Source organism: Gymnoscopelus braueri (genome assembly GCF_963280865.1).
Source record: "Gymnoscopelus braueri genome assembly, contig: SCAFFOLD_164, whole genome shotgun sequence".
Taxonomy (NCBI): Eukaryota; Metazoa; Chordata; class Actinopteri; order Myctophiformes; family Myctophidae; genus Gymnoscopelus; species Gymnoscopelus braueri.
The window spans coordinates 95,520-114,719 of record NW_027660942.1 but is presented as its reverse complement, the minus strand read 5'-3'; the positions used below and the strand labels follow the sequence as shown (position 1 = coordinate 114,719).

Sequence of the window (19,200 nt, the reverse complement as noted above, 5' to 3'; positions counted from 1 at the left end):
CAAAGTAAATGTTGGATTATTTCTTCAAATGATAGCACAGGCAGCGGCCAGTAGGCTAGAAGGTAACATTGGATGTGATCTCTCCATTGCAAAAATGATTACGGTTATTCTATGAAACATATATTTCATAGAATAACCATAATCATTTTTAAAATGGTTATGGGACAGTGTATATATATAGCCCTATTTGCTCCAAGCTGTTTTTTAAATACAATATAGACTGTTGGAATAGGGCAGAATGACTCCTGTTCTTAACGAATTACCAAGATTTAATGAGAAATAAGGCTTCTATAAAAAAATTACTGACGGGCTGGGCTGGGTCTAATTTGTCAATTATTAGTCGAGCCGGGCTGAAATATTTAGGGGATATGAAAGCTCTAGTTAGTAGTTTGAAGTGCTCATGTGGCCTTATAGTTGCTTCTTTTTGTTTTCATAGACCTGCGGACTGCGGTTGCTTATTTCTCTCCAAGGCTGGCAACACGGCTCATGGTCCAACGCACAAAGCCATTGTAGTGTCTGTGTGCACTTGACGGGTGATTTTATAAACCAGCGGGTGCTTCTAGAATCCACTATCCCCCCTCCCCAAGCCGTACCCATGTGTGTCTGTAGAATTGCAATGTGGGGGATATAGCAACAACACGCCCACGGGCACACCTCCATGCGCAAATAACACACCTCCATGCGCAAATAACGGTGTCGGCATAATGGTGACGGGTAGAGCAGGTGCTAGAATAACCTATTGGGGCGGCGCAGGTCCATTATCCCGATTTAACGGGGAAAAAACTGCCACAGAATAGAGCTGTGTGGGCTCTATTCTCGAGCACTTTCCCCCCCTAAACCACGTTAAATCCGGATAATGGAGCTGCGCCGCCCCAATAGGTTATTCTAGAACCTGCTCTACCCGTCACCATTATGCCGACGCCGTTATTTGCGCGTGGAGGTGTGCCCGTGGGCGTGTTGTTGCTATATCCCCCACATTGCCATTCTGCAGACACGCATGGGTACGGCTTGGGGAGGGGGGATAGTGGAATCTAATATCACCCGCCGGTTTCTAAAAGCACCCGCCAAGTGCACACAGACACTACAATGGCTTTGTGCGTTGGACCATGAGCCGTGTTGCCAGCCTTGGCGAGAAATAAGCAACCGCAGGTCTATGAAAACAAAAAGAAGCAACTATAAGGCCACATGAGCACTTCAAACTACTAACTAGAGCTTTCATATCCCCTAAATATTTCAGCCCGGCTCGACTAATAATTGACAAATTAGGCCCAGCCCAGCCCGTCAGTCATTTTTCTAAAGAAGCCTTATTTCTCATTAAATCTTGGTAATTCATTAAGAACAGGAGTCATTCTACCCTATTCCAACAGTCTATATTTTATTTAAAAAACAGCTTGGAGCAAATAGGGCTATATAAATATATACACTGCCCCATAACCATTTTAAAAATGATTATGGTTATTCTATGAAATATATGTTTCATAGAATAACCGTAATCATTTTTGCCATGTAGAAATCACATCTAATGTTACCTTCTACTGCCCGCTGCCTGTGCTCTCATTTGAAGAAATAATCCAACATTTACTTTGAGGTGAAAAAGACATGAAGAAAGCTCAATAGTCTGTCTGAAGATCCATTCTATGTCATGTTATGGTTTAAACTTTAAAGGGGGCTCTCTGCTGCTGCCGTCATGACAAGACAGCTGATTGATTTGACCTACTTTTGCGTTGCCCTGTTCATTAATTATTTGGCATCAGCTGTGTAAGAATATATAACTATTTTAAATGGCTTTCATATACTCTTGGGGATCTGACTAATATGACAAGTTAATTAATTAATTAATATATGAATTTATTTGGATTTAAAAAAAACGTTGACCTGGCCCAGCCGGTACGGGTCGGGTCCCGTTGGGTTTGGGCTAAAATCTTAAGCACTTACATTTCTTATAAGATGACCGGATCATCTAGTGTGATTTTCATTTTGGCTGCTGTCTCGTTAAACCCATGCTGCGGGTGAATATTATATTATATATTATATTATTATTAAATTCCCCACGTAAACGCTGTCATGTTTACTGCATTAAAGGTTCTCAATCTTTTCAGGCCATCGACCCCCCAAAATAACCATATTTGAACTGGGGACCCCCCCATTTTGTTTGACTCGGTTCCACAGATAAATATTGTGAAAATAGCAGATCTACAAGCTCGCCAGGCATTGGGTGCTCCATTGTGGTCTCGACCCACAGGTTGAGAACTGCATTAAAAGCCCCAAGCAAGTTACATGTCTAGTATGTTGTTGACCACGTAATGTAATGTTTTTGGTTTAGTGTTAAACTACTACTCTGTGGCGCACGCGCGCCTCATTGTTTATGCTGTCCAAAATAACAGATCTGTAAGCTGTCGACACGACATGACGCAGCGCCGTTGATAGCTTGCATGTCTGTTATTTTGGGTAGGTAGGCGACGCACATACGCATCGCAGCAATGTGTCTGGGTTTGAGAGGCTATTAGATGATTGATGTAAACTTAAAGTGTAGCTCTGTTCGGGATTACTGAACAAAGGTGGATGATGAAAGATAACGGGGACAATATGGATGTAAGTTAACTTTAACTGCGTCACTTCAGAGGAAACTATGGAGCTACTTCAGATGTTTACACACCCCTGGAATCCATTAGAATGGTGGAAATAGAACAATAACAGCCACTGTTCTGCTGCACTGAACATACAGACATACATACGGCATCCAACATACAGGCATCCAACATACATGCGGCATCCAACACAGAGCGCAGCAGCACCGGTTTAAAAAAAAGAAAAAAGACGCACCGACATTCCAGAGGCTAAATCAATGCATTTTGTGATCGCATCGCACAGAGGCTGCTCTACACACTCACACAGACACAAGCACGCAGAGATTTCGCTATTTTATGGATAGATATAATAGATGTCATTAATTTATTTACCGCAATATTTCACCCGCGGTTTATCCGATATTAATTAATAATTATATTTGAATGACCCGAATCCACCCAAACCGCGGTTAACTGCGGCAGCGATCCGCGCATCTCTAGTGAGTAGGCTACATATAGACCTTTCCTAAAACTGTCCAATTTATTATACCCATGTGCTACTGTTTGTCTGTGTACCACGTAGGAGCGTTGTCGCAACATGATGTAATTAATTATTTGGGAGCAGCCGGTGTGTACCAATAGTATAACTATTTTAAATGGCTTTCATATACTATTCCGGATCTGACTAATATGACAAGCTTATTGTGAACACAATACGCTACAAATTAATAAAAAAAATTATTTGGATAAAAAAAAAGAAAGAAGGAAAACAAGCCCAATGTGGCTTATAATAATCAGACCAGGCAACAGTGCAGACAGGGAGATAGGCTAGAGCATATATTGGATATATTGGATCGGGGATGACGGCTAGCGCAGTCTTCTCTTAAAGGCAATGGCTTCTGGCACGGTGATTGGTTTTATCATTGTAACGCCCAAACCACACCTATGCATAATGTAACGGGTAGCTCAGGTGTTTGGCGGGTGAGGGGGGTGCCACAGAATACCGAATTTTGCGGGGAAACGCCTCTTGCCTAGTCCTAATTCTGTAATTAGTGGTTTGTTCAAATCTCACCTAGAATAGGGGCCTGTGTACTTAAGGTAGGAAGTCAGAATCACCAAATTGTTAGCGTCTCGCGGTCACAGAAGTCGATCCTGGCCTGTTCAGACCTAGTTAAGCTAACAATTTTCGGCGAAACTGAGGAAACGAGTTCGGCATTGTCAGACGAGAAGAGGAAACGAAGGAACGAGTATTGATCCGACCCCTGACTATATAGGCGGAGGGCGGGACCTCCGGTCAGGGGAGCGAATCAGAATCCAGCCAAATGGAATGCCTGGAAGTGTATCAAGAAAATGCTTCTGTGTTCGCGCACTAGGGGGCGCTCTCCCATAGCGAGACTTAGAAAGGAGTATTAAATATAAAACATTAATTATTTGCACCTAAAACATTGTGCTCTAGACCTCATCCCCCTAACGTAGACATTTGGAAATATTTGACTGGGAAAAATACTTTTTTGTCTGACTATGATGTAAACACTAAATGGAGATTATCAAACGAAATAGAGGATAAATATGTGCCAAATAGCAGGTCATTGAGTAAAAAACACAACTTTCCCTTAGACAGTATATTACAAAAATGAAAATAAAAGAAAAAAACACTCTCGCAAGAAAGGCTATAAGGAGTAAAGACCCAGAGGTACAATGATTGTCAACAAGAATGTCGGAGAGTTAGAAACTATGTGAGAATGAGAACACGGAATTTAAGATGTCTATATGAAGAGGATTTAACAAGACAATCTAAACAGAAATAGTCTCTTTTAGTCTATTTTTTCTAATAGAAATAGATTATTTTAGCAGTATTTGTGAATGAACCTGAAGGGCACGTTATACCTGAACTGCCAAGAGTGGAAGCTCAGCATACAGAACGTTTTATAATAACCACTGAGGACACAAAAAAACCTGCTACAAAGAATTAACATCTACAAATCTCTAGGACTTGCCATGTAGCATTACATCCTAGGATTGTAATGGAAATAGCTTGTGTGATTGTTGAATCGTTAACAATGTTATATACTGTAATAATACTTTGGCGGAAGCAACTTTACCTTGTGGTTGGAAAGAGGCACAAATCAGTGCAATTTGAAAAAAAAGGAAGTAAGGAAATAGTGGGGAACTACAGAGCTCTTAGTCTGACATCTGTGGTATGTAAACAATGGAAACATTAATTAGGACACATATTGTAGATCATATGAAGTCCAATTAGGTCTTTAGTAACAGTATGGCTTTATATCAGGAAGATCGACTACACTTCAACTTCTCACAGTTCTTGTTAAATGGTCAGCAGCTTTAGATAGAGGACAGTCAGTGGATTGTATATATATTATGGACATCCAAAAAGCCTTCGATAATGTTCTTCATAAGAGACCAATATCAAAATGAAGGTCCTACTGTATAGACAACACAGTTATATGTTGGATACAGGATTTTCTTAGTAATAGGAAACAGCAGGCAGTGGTTAACGGAACCACTTCAATTTTTTTGAAATTTTGTTGTTTATAAATGATTTAACAAGTGTGATACAATCTGATGTTTACCTTTTTGCGGACGGCACAAAAATATTTAGAATTACACTGACACAGCCCAACTTCAAAGAGATCTCCAGAGTACTAGTGACTGGTATGATAGGTGGCTCCTGAAGTTAAATCCCTACTTACGTAGCTTCACTGCATGTCCTAATTTAGCTGTATCAATAACACCAGCATACAACATCATGCTATCTTTGGTTGTCTAAACTGATAAATGCACAACCATGCACAGTTAATGGCAAAACAATATACGGTGCACTTGAATGAGGCCTTATTATATCTCACTACCTCATCAGGGTAACCACTATTTTAAAGTAATGTTCAATTGATGCTTGGCTCATGCTACTGTTACAATTATCTGCCAGTAAATTCAAACCTTTGATCAGTAGAGTGTTGTCCATCTTTGAAGGTGATAGGTGCTTCAATGGACCTGACCCTTTTCAGGTGCAGAGACTCTGGTCTCTGCTGATAAACCCTGGTAGAAAGAGAGGATGAACACTATTTAGTGTATTTTTATGAATCATTAAATCCATGTGGAATATACAGCTACTCCTAGATAAACATCATACATTTTTGTTGTCTATTACAACAGATGAACAAGCAAAAACTTTGTTGACTTATCTAAGAACAAGCCTGAATTTGTGTGCACGCACATTAATCTGGGAATGTTTTACTTGGTTCGATCCCCGTGACCACTATTTTCAAGGGATATTCAATGGATCAACAGGTTAATTGTGGGAGTTTTCTGACCATTTAGGGGTAAAATGGGAATGGATATGTGTGTTCACATGTGAATTAGGATCGATATTATCGTTTAATGTTCTAATCTATTAATTTAAAAGAGTATATATTATATTTACTTTTTCCTTTTAATGCCCTATTCAAAGTTCTAAAACGTTACTGTGCTCCACAATAGCCAATGCAAAATGCTCAAAATATTAAACTACAGTAGCCGTCTCTAAACAGGAGAAGAACATCGTGTGCATCTGTATCTGTACGAGTGCACATCTTCTTGGTCGTGTGCACGCAAGCTACAGGAGTTTCATTTCCCTCAAGTTGCTTCTGCTGGCAACTTGAGTGTGATGTCGGACGTTTTTGACAAACAGTGCTGTGTAAAAAATGCAGTGTAAAGTTTGTATATCTCATGGCGCATGGCATGTCCATGATGTTAAATAATCACAAAATGTGACACGTTGATCTTAATTTGCAGAGTCATAAATCAGGCTTTACGATTTAGTGTTACCCATGACAATGACAACGTTTTGGATAAAATGCCGACTTTGTGCAATCACTGTGCAACACTGTATAGCTTATGGTAGCGGCAATAATTTCATTTTGACGACCAATGTTTGGAGACGTCATCCCAGTGTCTCCAAGGACAGCACAAGGCGAAGCGATTTGGGTAAACTGCTCCTTCTCCTTGTAACCTTTAAACAGTCTCCATGCAGATTAATTGTTCAAATGGATCAAATTCCATAACTAAAACATCGGGGGGTTTATAGCAAAACATTTTCAGCCCTATATAGTTGTGGAGGATGCAGGATTTCAACATTATTAAAGTGAGTTGTGCTGTAGGGTCTCCCGCCGATATTTTAGCACACACGTAAACGACAAGTAAACAACAAATTATTATAACTATGAACAGACATGAGTAGGAATTGTCAAGTAAACTTATTTACTTCAAATAACCTTTTTTTTTGCTATGACTTTAAAACATCATGGCAAAACAATGTACGGTACACTTTGTATAATTATGTAGGAAAAATAAAGCGGAGAAGAAAACTGAATGAGGCCTTATTATATCTCACTACCTCATCAGGGTGACCACTATTTTAAAGTAATGTTCAATGGATGCTTGGCCCATGGTACTTGTGGTAAAGACAGAGACTTCCTTTCCCACTTTACCTTTATAGCCTCACATGTTCCATTAGACTGTTTGCTTGCTAGTAATCATGTAAGTTTATTGTTTTGGGTTTTTTGAATTCCATTCTTTTTAAACTATTTTTGAACATTATTTTTGTGCACCTATTTGAAAATAAATCTGGATTATTGAAACATTTGGTTTGTCATTCTGTCCACCTAGCCCTCATCAGAACGAACTCTTTTACAGTACTGTTACAATCATTGGTCAGTAAATTCAAACCTTTGATCAGAAGTGTGTTGTCCATCTTTGAAGGTGATAGGTGTTTCCATGGACCTGACACTCTCCATGGAGACACAGCTGGATACAGGAGAGTCTGGTCTCTGCTGATAAACCCTGGTAGAAAGAGAGGATGAACACTATTTAGTTTATTTTTATGAATCATTCAATCCATGTGGAATATACAGCTACTCCTAGATAAACATCACACATTTTTGTTGACTAATACAACAAATGAACAAGCAAAAACTTTGTTGACTTATCTAAGAACAAGCCTGAATTTGTGTGCACGCACATTAATCTGGGTATGATTTACTTGGTTCGATCCCCTTGACCACTATTTTCAAAGGTTATTCAATGGATCAACAGGTTCATTGTGGGAGTTTTCTGACCATTTAGGGGTAAAATGGGAATGGATATGTGTGTTCACATGTGAATTAGGATCGATATTATCGTTTAATGTTCTAATCTATTAATTTAAAAAAGAGTATATATTATATTTACTTTTACCTTTTAATGGCCTATTCAACGTTCTAAAACGTTACAGTTCTCCACAATAGACAATTGAAAATGCTCAAAATATAAAACTACAGTAGCTGTCTCCAAACAGGAGTAGAAAACCGTGTGCATCTGTATCTGTGCGAGTGCACATCTTCTTGGTCGTGTGCACGCAAGCTACAGGAGTATCATTTCCCTCAAGTTGCTTCTGCTGGCAACTCGTGAGTGTGATGTCGGACGCTTTTGACAAACAGTGCTGTATAAAAAATGCAGTGTAAAGTTTGTATATCTTATGGAGCATGTCCATGATGTTAACTAATCACACAATGTGACACGTTGATCTTGATTTGCAGAGTCATAAATCAGGCTTTACGATTTAGTGTTACCCATGACAATGACAATGTGGTGGATAAAATACCGACTTTGTGCAATCATTGTGCACACTGTATAGATTATGGTAGCGGCAATAATTTCAATTTGACGACCAATGTTTGGAGACGTCATCCCAGTGTCTCCAAGAACAGCACAAGGCGAAGTGATTTGGGTAAACTGCTCCTTCTCCTTGTAACCTTTAAACAGTCTCCATGCAGATTCATTGTTCAGACGGATACAATTCCATAACTAAAACATTATAGCAAAACATTTGCAGACCTATGTAGTCGTGGAGGATACAGTATTTCAGTCGAGCAGATGTAAACGAAAAGTAAACAACAAATTATTATAACTATGAACAGACATGAGTAGGAATTGTCAAGTAAACTTATTTACTTTAAATAAACCCTCTTTCTTTTTTTGCTATGACTTTAAAACATCAGGGCTTTTTTATTTATTTTATTTAGAGGAGCCAATTATTTGTACCCCCTTTTTCGCCGCAATTTTGTAATTTAGTCAATTTATTCCTCCCCACACACATTTCTGTCACTGCTGTTGTATCCTACCGACTCACCTGCCAGGCCAGTGAGGAGCCCTCACCAGGAGGACATAGAGCCTTCGTCCTACTCCTCCTCCCCAACGCTCCCCGCTGACAGGTGCCATCCCCAGCCCATAAGAGTACATGCTAAATTTACCCATAAGTGGAACCCTTTTATTGATTATTTCAATTCATTACAAACACTACCTTCTGACTGAATCCCCCCCCCTCCTTTCCCATCCCTTCATTCCTTGTCTTTATTTTATTTTTATTTATTTTTAAGGATGATTCTATTACTATCCTTTTCACTCATTATTTCCTTGCATATATATACATATATATATACACATTTTTATTATTATTATTATTATTATTATTATTATTATTATTATTACTATTATTATTATTATTATTTTTTTTTCCATTTTTTTTTAATGTTACTTGATGTATTATTACTCTCACTCACCTGTTCTGTTTTATTGTACATAAGTCTAAACCCTTATACCATGCAAATGCTCTATTACTATCATTATGTCCCCATGTATACAGAGATAAAGGGGGGGGGGGAAGCAAAAAAAAAGGGAATACAACTGTACCTATGTACCCATAATCATGTACTCAAAATTTTCCCTAATAAAAATATTTAAAAAAAAAGAAAAAAAAAAAGAGTACATGCAATGACCAATATCACCCTACCCTCCCGGCTTCCCTCCCCCGAACACGGGCCAATTGTGTTCGTATAGACGCCTGTCAAGTTGCACCACGGTGGATTCGAACCCAGATTTGGCCTATAACTCTTGAACCGTAGGTCATACAATAAAGAATATTTTCCCCTTGGATTCCATGGATCATTACGGAACTCCCCAAATACGCCACGCCCATTTCCACCTGACCTGAAGTTTTCCGCCATGTTGCGTTTTCTTTGCAAAACAGTTTTTGCTACTACTCCAACAGATTTTCTCAATCTCTCTCAAATTGGTGCACATTATCTCTGTAGTCAAGATGTATCTGTCAGATATGTCGGTTAATCTCGATAATTCGATAATCTCTATTCCGATTGGCAATTGGCTTTCAAAGTTTGCTGTAGGGGCCCGTTTTGCACAACATGCTACAAGCACCGCGGACTGATCGGCGGGAAACTTTGCACGCACACTCCCGGTAGGCCAAGGAAGAATCTACCCAATTTATTTTTCAAATCGGCCAGTTATGGGCCCTGCATGCTACCAAATGAGGTGATCACCCTATTTTAGGTGATAGGGTGATAGGGTACCCTATCACCTTTTATGTGATAGTGACCATAGACACACACAGGCTGACACAGGCGCCTACAAATTCACGCCCACTTTTGAGACAGCGCCGCTACTCGAGGTCCGTTAGAACGATGAACTGCAGCTCTCAATGCAATCTCTATGAGAGGCATTGTAAAATACCGTAATTTCACTGGTTAACTACTGAGGCTGTAGCGATTTTTTTGGTGTTCTAATAAACTGTCCCATTTATCCTTTTTAATGTCCCATATCTGTCATCTCGATATACTACCCACAATATACTATAGTCAGTGTTGGGTAACGTGCGTTAGTAACGTAACGCTGTTACGTAATATATTACCGAAATGCAGTAACGGGTAATATGACGCATTACTACAAGGAGAAGCTGTAATATAGTAGTAAGATGACACTACGTTACTACGTTACTAATTATCGCGAATATTGGTGTATATTTGTTTTGCCAGGTTGCATATCCGGCCTAGAGAGAATCAAAGGAAACGGAAACAGCTGTGAGCATGCATATATATGTGTGTGGACTGCACCGGATACAGTTCCAAAGAAGGCGGGTGTAATGTAATAGGCAGCGTCGCAGCGAGTCAGTGCACTCGCCTCGCTGTCCCTTGTAGGCTACTGAATGGATGCGTGGAGACGGCCAGGACGCACAGCGTGCACCTCTGTCAATATGGTAATGGTAGACACCAGTTCTCTGGTTGAGATTCAACATCAAGTGAAACGCTGCACATAACCAGTGATAGGTTAGATTTAAAGCCTATATTACAGTTTATAATGCGCGGAAGCCAAGCAACACTTTTGACAGAGAGAGGGGGGGAGCATGAGAGAGCGCGCGGGCGCATGAGAGAGAGGGAGGGAGAGAGAGAGAGAAAACCCGACGTCGGATCAACAGCAATACAAATTAATAACTGCAAACAGATCCAAAGATTAGGCTATCAATATCATACAAAAGCAGAGAGAAGCTGTGATCTCACCGCTCTGATGGACAATAAATAAATAATTATTTTGCAAACAATATCCATGTTCTGTTCCTTTGTCAACAATGATCCAAATGGGAAGTTTATTTCAGCAGCTAGAACGTGACAGTTGGACATAGTTTGAGCCGTTTTTGCTGCGCAGCTCCTCGTTTAAGTTAATTGCCTTCACCTGCTGCTGTGATGCTGCGCAACAGGGCAGATCTCCGCCAGGCCAGGTGGCCCTACCCAGGCCCATGAAATTCATAGGCAGTCTACAGAAGCCAATTAGAATGAAATCTGCTAAAACTGACTCATACACTGATACAGAACCATATATAGGCTAAATATTGTCTCTGACTCTCTGTCGGTTATTACAAATTAAGAAATACTATATTTTAAATAGTGAAAAATACAGAAAGTAGGGCAAAATACATAAAATCTCTAATCTGTGATTCTAATGTGAATAATGTGACCCCTACAGTCAGTGAAGTCCAGTGCTGAATGTGACAAATATTGAGACAAATAGGCTATAACCCAATACATAATTTTATGAAATAAATGGGTTATATTTTACAGATAGTTACACTATTCTTGTACTATATTAAAATTAAATCATCCTTAAACTTCAAGTTAAATTAATTATTTCCGTGGACTTAAAAATCATCGTTTTACTTGATGGCCTTCTTTTTGATTGGCCTTTTACAGGCCCTACCAGCCTGTAGGGGGAGGTAGAGAGTAACATATTATAATACCAGCCTGTAGGGGGAGGTAGAGACTGAGTAACATATTATAATACCAGTCTGTAGGGGGAGGTACAGAGTAACAATATAATAGCAGCCTGTAGGGGGAGGTAGAGAGTAACATATTATAATACCAGTCTGTAGGGGGAGGTAGAGAGTAACATATTATAATACCAGCCTGTAGGGGGAGGTAAAGAATAACATATTATAATACCAGCCTGTAGGGGGAGGTAGAGAGTTACATATTATAATACCAGCCTGTAGGGGGAGGTAGAGAGTTACATATTATAATACCAGCCTGTAGGGGGAGGTAGAGAGTAACATATTATAATACCAGCCTGTAGGGGGAGGTAGAGAGTTACATATTATAATACCAGCCTGTAGGGGGAGGTAGAGAGTAACATATTATAATACCAGCCTGTAGGGGGAGGTAGAGAGTCACATATTATAATACCAGCCTGTAGGGGGAGGTAGAGAGTAACATATTATAATACCAGCCTGTAGGGGGAGGTAGAGAGTCACATATTATAATACCAGCCTGTAGGGGGAGGTAGAGAGTAACATATTATAATACCTTTGCTCTAAGTGAAAGCTGTGTCCAAACCCAATGTTGAATAAATGTGACTAACAATAGCATAATGTAGTCGTGTTTTTCATCAGAATTAATGAATAAATGCAAAAACATTTTTAAGGATTTCATAAGCAACACGCTAATATCGTATATCGTGATATTTTTGGCCACATTTATCGTGATATGAAATTTTCATATCGTCCCACCCCTAGTACTGTACTTAAGTACAATGTTTAGGTATGTTTAATACTTTATTATATATGTCTATTTATGAATTGATTAATTTAAGTAAATAAATTGATTAATTAATGTAATTTATAATCATATCTTATAATTTAAATGCCTGCCCATCTGCCATCTCTGTGTCCCAATTTCCAAAAATAATTTGTGGGCTAATAATAATAATACAAAATCTAGATTATTTAATTGTTCAATTTTAGCTTTTATTTTTTTAAGTAACTAAAAAGTAATATGTAATATTAATATATTTATGTTGCTCAGACAGTAATATGTAAAGAAATGTATTACTTTAAAAGGAAGGTAATAAGTAGAGATGCACAATATTGTTTTTTGGATACCGATACCGATACCGATTATTTGCTGGGTCATATCTGCCGATACCGATCCGATACCGATATATTATATATTATATTTACATTGAGCTTATTGCTGATTTTTTTTATTTTAATTTGTTTTACTGGTGAAAGTTGATGGTAAATCCCCCTCTCCACTAACCCTACTGTGATGAAAAAGTATTTATGGAATAAATACATTAATTATATATAATTCTTCTAAGTAACAAACTTAACTATGACATCATTTTTGTATGCTATAAGCCATCACAGAATTATTTGAATCTTTGTATAACACAAAACCATAATATGTGGCCTATGGAACTAAGATCATTGAATCTAGTTTGTTATTAGTGTTATTCATATTGTCTGTTGCCTAAATTAATTAGCCTCTGCTCTAAACAATAAAGCCCCCCTAGCTCTCCCAATCACAACTCCCTAGAGCCACCACTGTGTGTGTGTGTGTGTGTGTGTGTGTGTGTGTGTGTGTGTGTGTGTGTGTGTGTGTGTGTGTGTGTGTGTGTGTGTGTGTGAGATATACAAACTAATCTTAGAGGGACAGCTTGCTTCGTACACTACACTACAGATTGTAGGACAACAGGATGTCAAATACAGAAACATTACCAGCTGAGAGCGAATTTGTGCTCATTCTCTGTGGTTAAATACACAAGCAGATTGCTTGTTCAATAGCGGCCGCTGGTTGCACTCGAGTGCGAGTGTTTGTTACGTGACTTACGTCGATGTTAAATGACGAGGCAATGTACACATTCGTGTTGAAAATATATCCTCTGCTGTATCACTACTATAATCTAATTTAAGATGTACAAGAAACCCTCTGACTGTTCTTGGTATGAACTATGGACGTGAAGAGTTTGTTTGCTGTTCGTTTGTCTACTTGTTGTCTCTGTTCACGCAACAGCCTAGCCTGTTGCGCAGTGAGTGCACTCTCACTGAGAGACACAGCAGCATGTAGAGTGTGTGGAAGGGGGAGGAGCTAGCTACAGCCGACTCTTAAAGAGACAGAGACAGGCAGAGAGACTGCTCTCGTTCATTTTATTATACAATATATACAATATCGGGGAATTTAATCGGGTTTATTTTGAGATCGGTTCGGTACCGATATGGCATTTTAGGGCTGATATCGGCCGATTCCGATATGTTACCGATTATATCGTGCATCTCTAGTAATAAGTAATAGTAATATATTACTTAAAGTAAAGTAACTTGCCCAACACTGACTATAGTATACTCCATCAGTGTGTCAAAAGTTCTAGCATCTGAAATCTAAAGTTGAAGTGGTCGCATGGTATATACGTCACGGACGCATCCCTTGAGGTTTTCAATACCCAGAAAACCGGTGAAAGTGGACGTTTTCAAGATGTTTTGGTCATTATCTCTGGAACAGAAGGTCCAATCTGCTCAGTTCAAAGCGTGTTGGATGCGTGACTTTGAGGACATTTTCGGGTTGTTTTCCGGTTGGTTTCTAGGGGAGGCGAGATCTTAGTTGGGCAGGGGACCGCCTGTCCTGCCTCTACAGTGGGTACGCCACTGGTCGGCGCTCGGCGCTCGTAAAGACAGTGATGTCACTGAAATGCGACTACTTGTCTGTCTGCCGTCTCGCCTCTGCTGTGTTAACATTATGGGTAACTCGTTAAAGTGGAACATTTAATGTGAAACAAACACATCAACTATTAAGAAAACAAGAAGATATGTTGACAAAGACACTCCATACATTTGGAAACATATTTTTATTTAAATCAATTTCGTCTCCAGTTAATGTAGGATCATTTTAAAAGTAGGCTAACTCTCATATCCTCTCATAGGGAATGCATTGGCAGCTGCAGTACATCGTTCTAATTGACCTCGAGTGGAGGCGCTGTCTCAAAAGTGGGCGTGAAATTTGTAGTTTCTGTGTTGGTCTATCGAAACGGTGGTGGGCATTTTCAAAACGGACCAATCCTGCAAACTTTGGAAGGCAATCTTAGCCAATTAGGATGGAATGTGAAAAATCGGACAGATCTGTGTTGATGACATGACTAGAGATACTGTGTACCAATTTGTTTGATTGGACAAAATCTATAGGAGTAGTAACAAAAAATGTGTTTTACACAAATCGGCCTCCTGGGGGCGCTATAACAGGCCAATCTGAAAAATTGGCCAGAGGCCAGAGGTTCTGAATTGGCATCCAGGGAGTGTGTGTGCACAGTTTCGCAGTGACCGGGCCAACGGTGCCGGAGATTAGCTGGTCACAGACAGAAGGACACACACACGGACACACGGACAAGGTGCAAAACATACTCTCGCCATGCCTTTCGGCCTGGCGGAGACAATTAGTGAAATTTAAAAAAAGGAGGTAAGGCAATAGCAGGGAACTACTGACCAGTCTGACATCTGTGGTATCATGTAAAACAATTAATTAGGGCACATATGAAGAGTATAAGCTCTTTACTGTACAATAAGCCAATAATAACAATAAGGCTGTAACAAAGAAGATTGACTACACTCCAAATTCTCACGGTTCTTGATAAATTAAGGTCCTATACACAGAGAGTTATAGGTTGGATACAGGATTTTCTTTAGTAATAAGAAATAGCATGTGGTGGTTAACAGAGCCATGCATTTCAAATTGGAAGTCAGTGACCTCTGGAGTCCCACAAGGACAATCGGAAGTTTAAATTTGTACGGACGACACAAAAATACACTGACAGCCCAACTTCAAGCAGATCTCCAGAGTACTAGATGGTATGATAGGTGGCTACTGAAGTTAAATCCCTACTTATGTAGCTTCACTGCATGTCCTAATTTAGCTGTATCAATAACACCAGCATGCAACATCATGCTATCTTTGGTTGCCTAAACTGACAAATGCACAACCATGTACAGTTAATGGAAAAAACTATATACAGTACACTTTGTATAATTATGTAAGAAAAATAGAGCGGAGAAGAAAACTGAATCAGGCCTTATATCTTTTTATTATATATCACTACCTTATCAGGGTGACCACTATTTTAAAGTAATGTCCAATGGATGCTTGGCCCATGGTACTGTTACAATCATCTGTCAAAAAAGACACTTTCATTCGGGGAAGTGTTTCTCTGAGGAAACATGCTCTTTCTCTGCAAGTTAACTTTAAAGGATACCACTGAAAAACCTAGTATCACTCCACATGTGGGCTGTTGTGAAGTTACAGGGCTGTAATAGCAAATACAGCATGATACTAGTCTGATAACATAGAAGTATGTCTCCCATTAAGGGACTATACAAAAGATACCTAACAGACATAATTGCATTCGAAAGCAACATTTTTATGTGCAGATAAGTGCACAAGGTACTGAAAATTATCGTGCTGCAACCACAATCCTCGTTCTGTACTTTATATCTATGTCCTACTTATAGGTACTAATAGAGTTGCTTGACATTACTGTAAATATTTAAGATTACATTTTTTTTGTCTGCAGGCCTATATTTGGGGGTGAAGCACCACATGTTTGTTATGTTATATCTATGTATATAGTCCTGCTGATGATGGCGCTACAGTTAAATATGCCTGTTAAAGTTAGCATTTTTGTGGATAATTATCAATGCCCAGGTATTGACTCGACCCGTTAACACTGGACTCTGTTGCTTGGAGACATGTAGTGCCCCTCCATCACTTCAGAATCCCATCCCATCAAGGTCAGAACTCCCTTACAACCTCATTTGCTTGAATCATAATATGAACAGGACGGTCAGAGTCAAGATGCAGCTCAAGAGCTTTTTTTACTGCTATCAAATGTTCTGCTAGCGCCCGGTACTTGGGAAACACTCTTCTATTGCTCAACTAGTGAGATATACAGACTGACATTCAATTTAAAAGGACAATGGAAGAAAACATGGTGTGGATACTACTGTCCATTCTTAAACCCTCCTCTATGTCTGTAGTTTATCATTATATCCAACTCATATGAAATACATTAATGACATATTTTTGCAGGGATCTTTCAGTCAAAGAACTTTCACAGCTCTTGCTATGGAAATCCTGTATTGTAAATAAGTTTAGGAGAGACAGTCAGACAGTAGGAGATCTGAGAGGGAGATGGGGGAGACAGAGACAGTAAAGCTAGTGAGGTCACTATTTTAAAGTCATGTTCAATGGATGCTTGACCAATGGTACTGTTTCAATCATCTGTCCTGTCAATTCAAACCTTTCTTCAGTAGAGTGCTGTCCAGCTTTGAAGTTAAAAGGGTGATCCATGGACCTGTCACTCATCATGGAGACACAACTAGGTGCAGGGGACTCTGGTCTCTGCTGGTCAACCCTGGTAGAAAGAGAGGATGCACACTAGTTAGTTTATTTTTAAATGAATCATACAATCCATGTGGGATCCACAGACCCCTAGATGAAGATCATAATTAACTATCTTTGGTTGTCTATCATGAAAAAAAATAATATATATAACTTGTTTTATAACCATTACCAATGAGGCGCTACTTGCCATAACTCTAATGTAAGACATGTGCCCGAGTTGTATATACCAGAGAATACAACTTTTTTCTGTTGTTATAACCATTACAATTACTATCTACGAAAGATAAGGTGTTTTGGTCCTCCAAGGTGTACTGTTAGAAGATTCTAAAGGATTTGATAGAGGGGATTTTTTTATGAACCCATATAATCCATGTGGAATCCACAGCTACACAAGGGATAATCAATGGAGAGCAGGTCATTATTAAGAAATTAACCCCAGGGTGATTAGAACCTGACATGTAGCGGAGGGGTCTTCATCACCCTGAAGGGTTAATGAAAGTAGTCCATTAATTTATGCCAGGTGCGTCCAGTGCAACACGGTCGCCTCGGAAAACAACAGGAAGTGTTGATAAAATAGAATCAATATTCGTTTACTGAATTGTCCATTTCTCGCTTCAAATGTTTTCAAAAACATTCTTGAGAGCAATGTTTAGCTGTTAATGACATTGTGTGTTTGTTTACATGGCTACCATGTTGAGTACGGCTCGAAATCAAGCAGCATAGCAGATTGATATGAGCCAGGTGCTCTGAGCCTTTGATTAGGCAGTGGCTTGTTATTCAGTTCAGCGATCATTATTAAGAAATAACAGACCGCTGAATTCAGCGATTGACCAATCAGAATCAAGCATTCAACCAAGCAGTGTAATAATCCTAGATAAACTTCATACCATCTTTGGTTGTCTATTATAACAAATGAACAAGCGCTTTCATGCATTCATACACATTTATTTTGGGCCAGCACTTTGAGAGCAGGCCTGTCACTACTACACTGTCAAGTTCAATGGATGCTTGACCAATGGTACTGTTTCAATCATCTGTCCTGTCAATTCAAACCTTTCTTCAGTAGAGTGCTGTCCAGCTTTGAAGTTAAAGGGGTGATCCATGGACCTGTCACTCATCATGGAGACACAACTAGGTGCAGGAGACTCTGGTCTCTGCTGGTCAACCCTGGTAGAAAGAGAGGATGCACACTAGTTAGTTTATTTTTAAATGAATCATACAATCCATGTGGGATCCACAGACCACTAGATGAAGATCATAATTAACTATCTTTGGTTGTCAATCATGAAAAAAAAAAAGTTGTATAACTTGTTTTATAACCATTACCAACGAGGCGCTACTTGCCAAAACTCCAATGTAAGACATATGCCCGAGTTGTATACAATTACCAGAGAATACAACTTTTTTCTGTTGTTATAACCATTATAGTTACTATCTACGAAAGATAAGGTGTTTTGGTCCTCCAAGGTGTACTGTTAGAGGATTCTAAAGGATTTGATAGAGGGAATGTTCTTTACCTACGCATCATTTTCTAATATTGTGACATGTCTTTTTGAGCATCACTGCTTATGTAGCCTATTTAAGAAAAAGAAAAGCGAAGAGAAACTAAACTAATTGAGGTTTTACTATGTCCCACCACCTCATACCACTGTTCCCAGTTTATCACCATCAGGATGACCTCTACTTTAGTCATGTTCAATGGGTGCTTGGACAACGTTACCGTTTCAATCATCTGTCCTGTCAATTCAAACCTTTGTTCAGTAGAGTGGTGTCCAGCTTTTAAGTTAAAAGGGTGATCCATGGACCTGTCACTCTTTATGGAGACACAGCTGGGCACAGGAGATTCTGGTCTCTGCTGATCAACCCTGGTAGAAAGGACCCCATAGAAAGAGAGGATGAATGCCATTTGGTAATTTGTTTATGAACCCATACAATCCATGTGGAATCCACAGCTACACAAGGGATAATCAATGGAGAGCAGGTCATTATTAAGAAATGAACCCCAGAGTGATTAGAACCTGACATGTAGCGGAGGGGTCTTCATCACCCTGAAGGGCTAATGAAAGTAGTCCATTAATTTATGCCGGGTGCGT

At 39.3% G+C, this 19,200-nt stretch overlaps 1 protein-coding gene across 1 annotated transcript in view; it reads right to left on the bottom strand.

The window, feature by feature from the left end:
- Nucleotides 1-19,200, bottom strand: part of LOC308081029 (NACHT, LRR and PYD domains-containing protein 3-like) — a 41,274-nt gene that overhangs the window by 17,207 nt on the left and 4,867 nt on the right. Inside the window, exons 3-7 of the mRNA XM_080457436.1 lie at nt 18,859-18,972; nt 18,161-18,274; nt 17,004-17,117; nt 7,293-7,406; nt 5,526-5,624 (exon numbers count right to left, since the gene is read on the bottom strand). Of these exons, the coding sequence (XP_080313562.1) occupies nt 5,526-5,624; nt 7,293-7,406; nt 17,004-17,117; nt 18,161-18,274; nt 18,859-18,972 (555 nt within the window). The remainder of the gene's footprint in view (nt 1-5,525; nt 5,625-7,292; nt 7,407-17,003; nt 17,118-18,160; nt 18,275-18,858; nt 18,973-19,200) is intronic.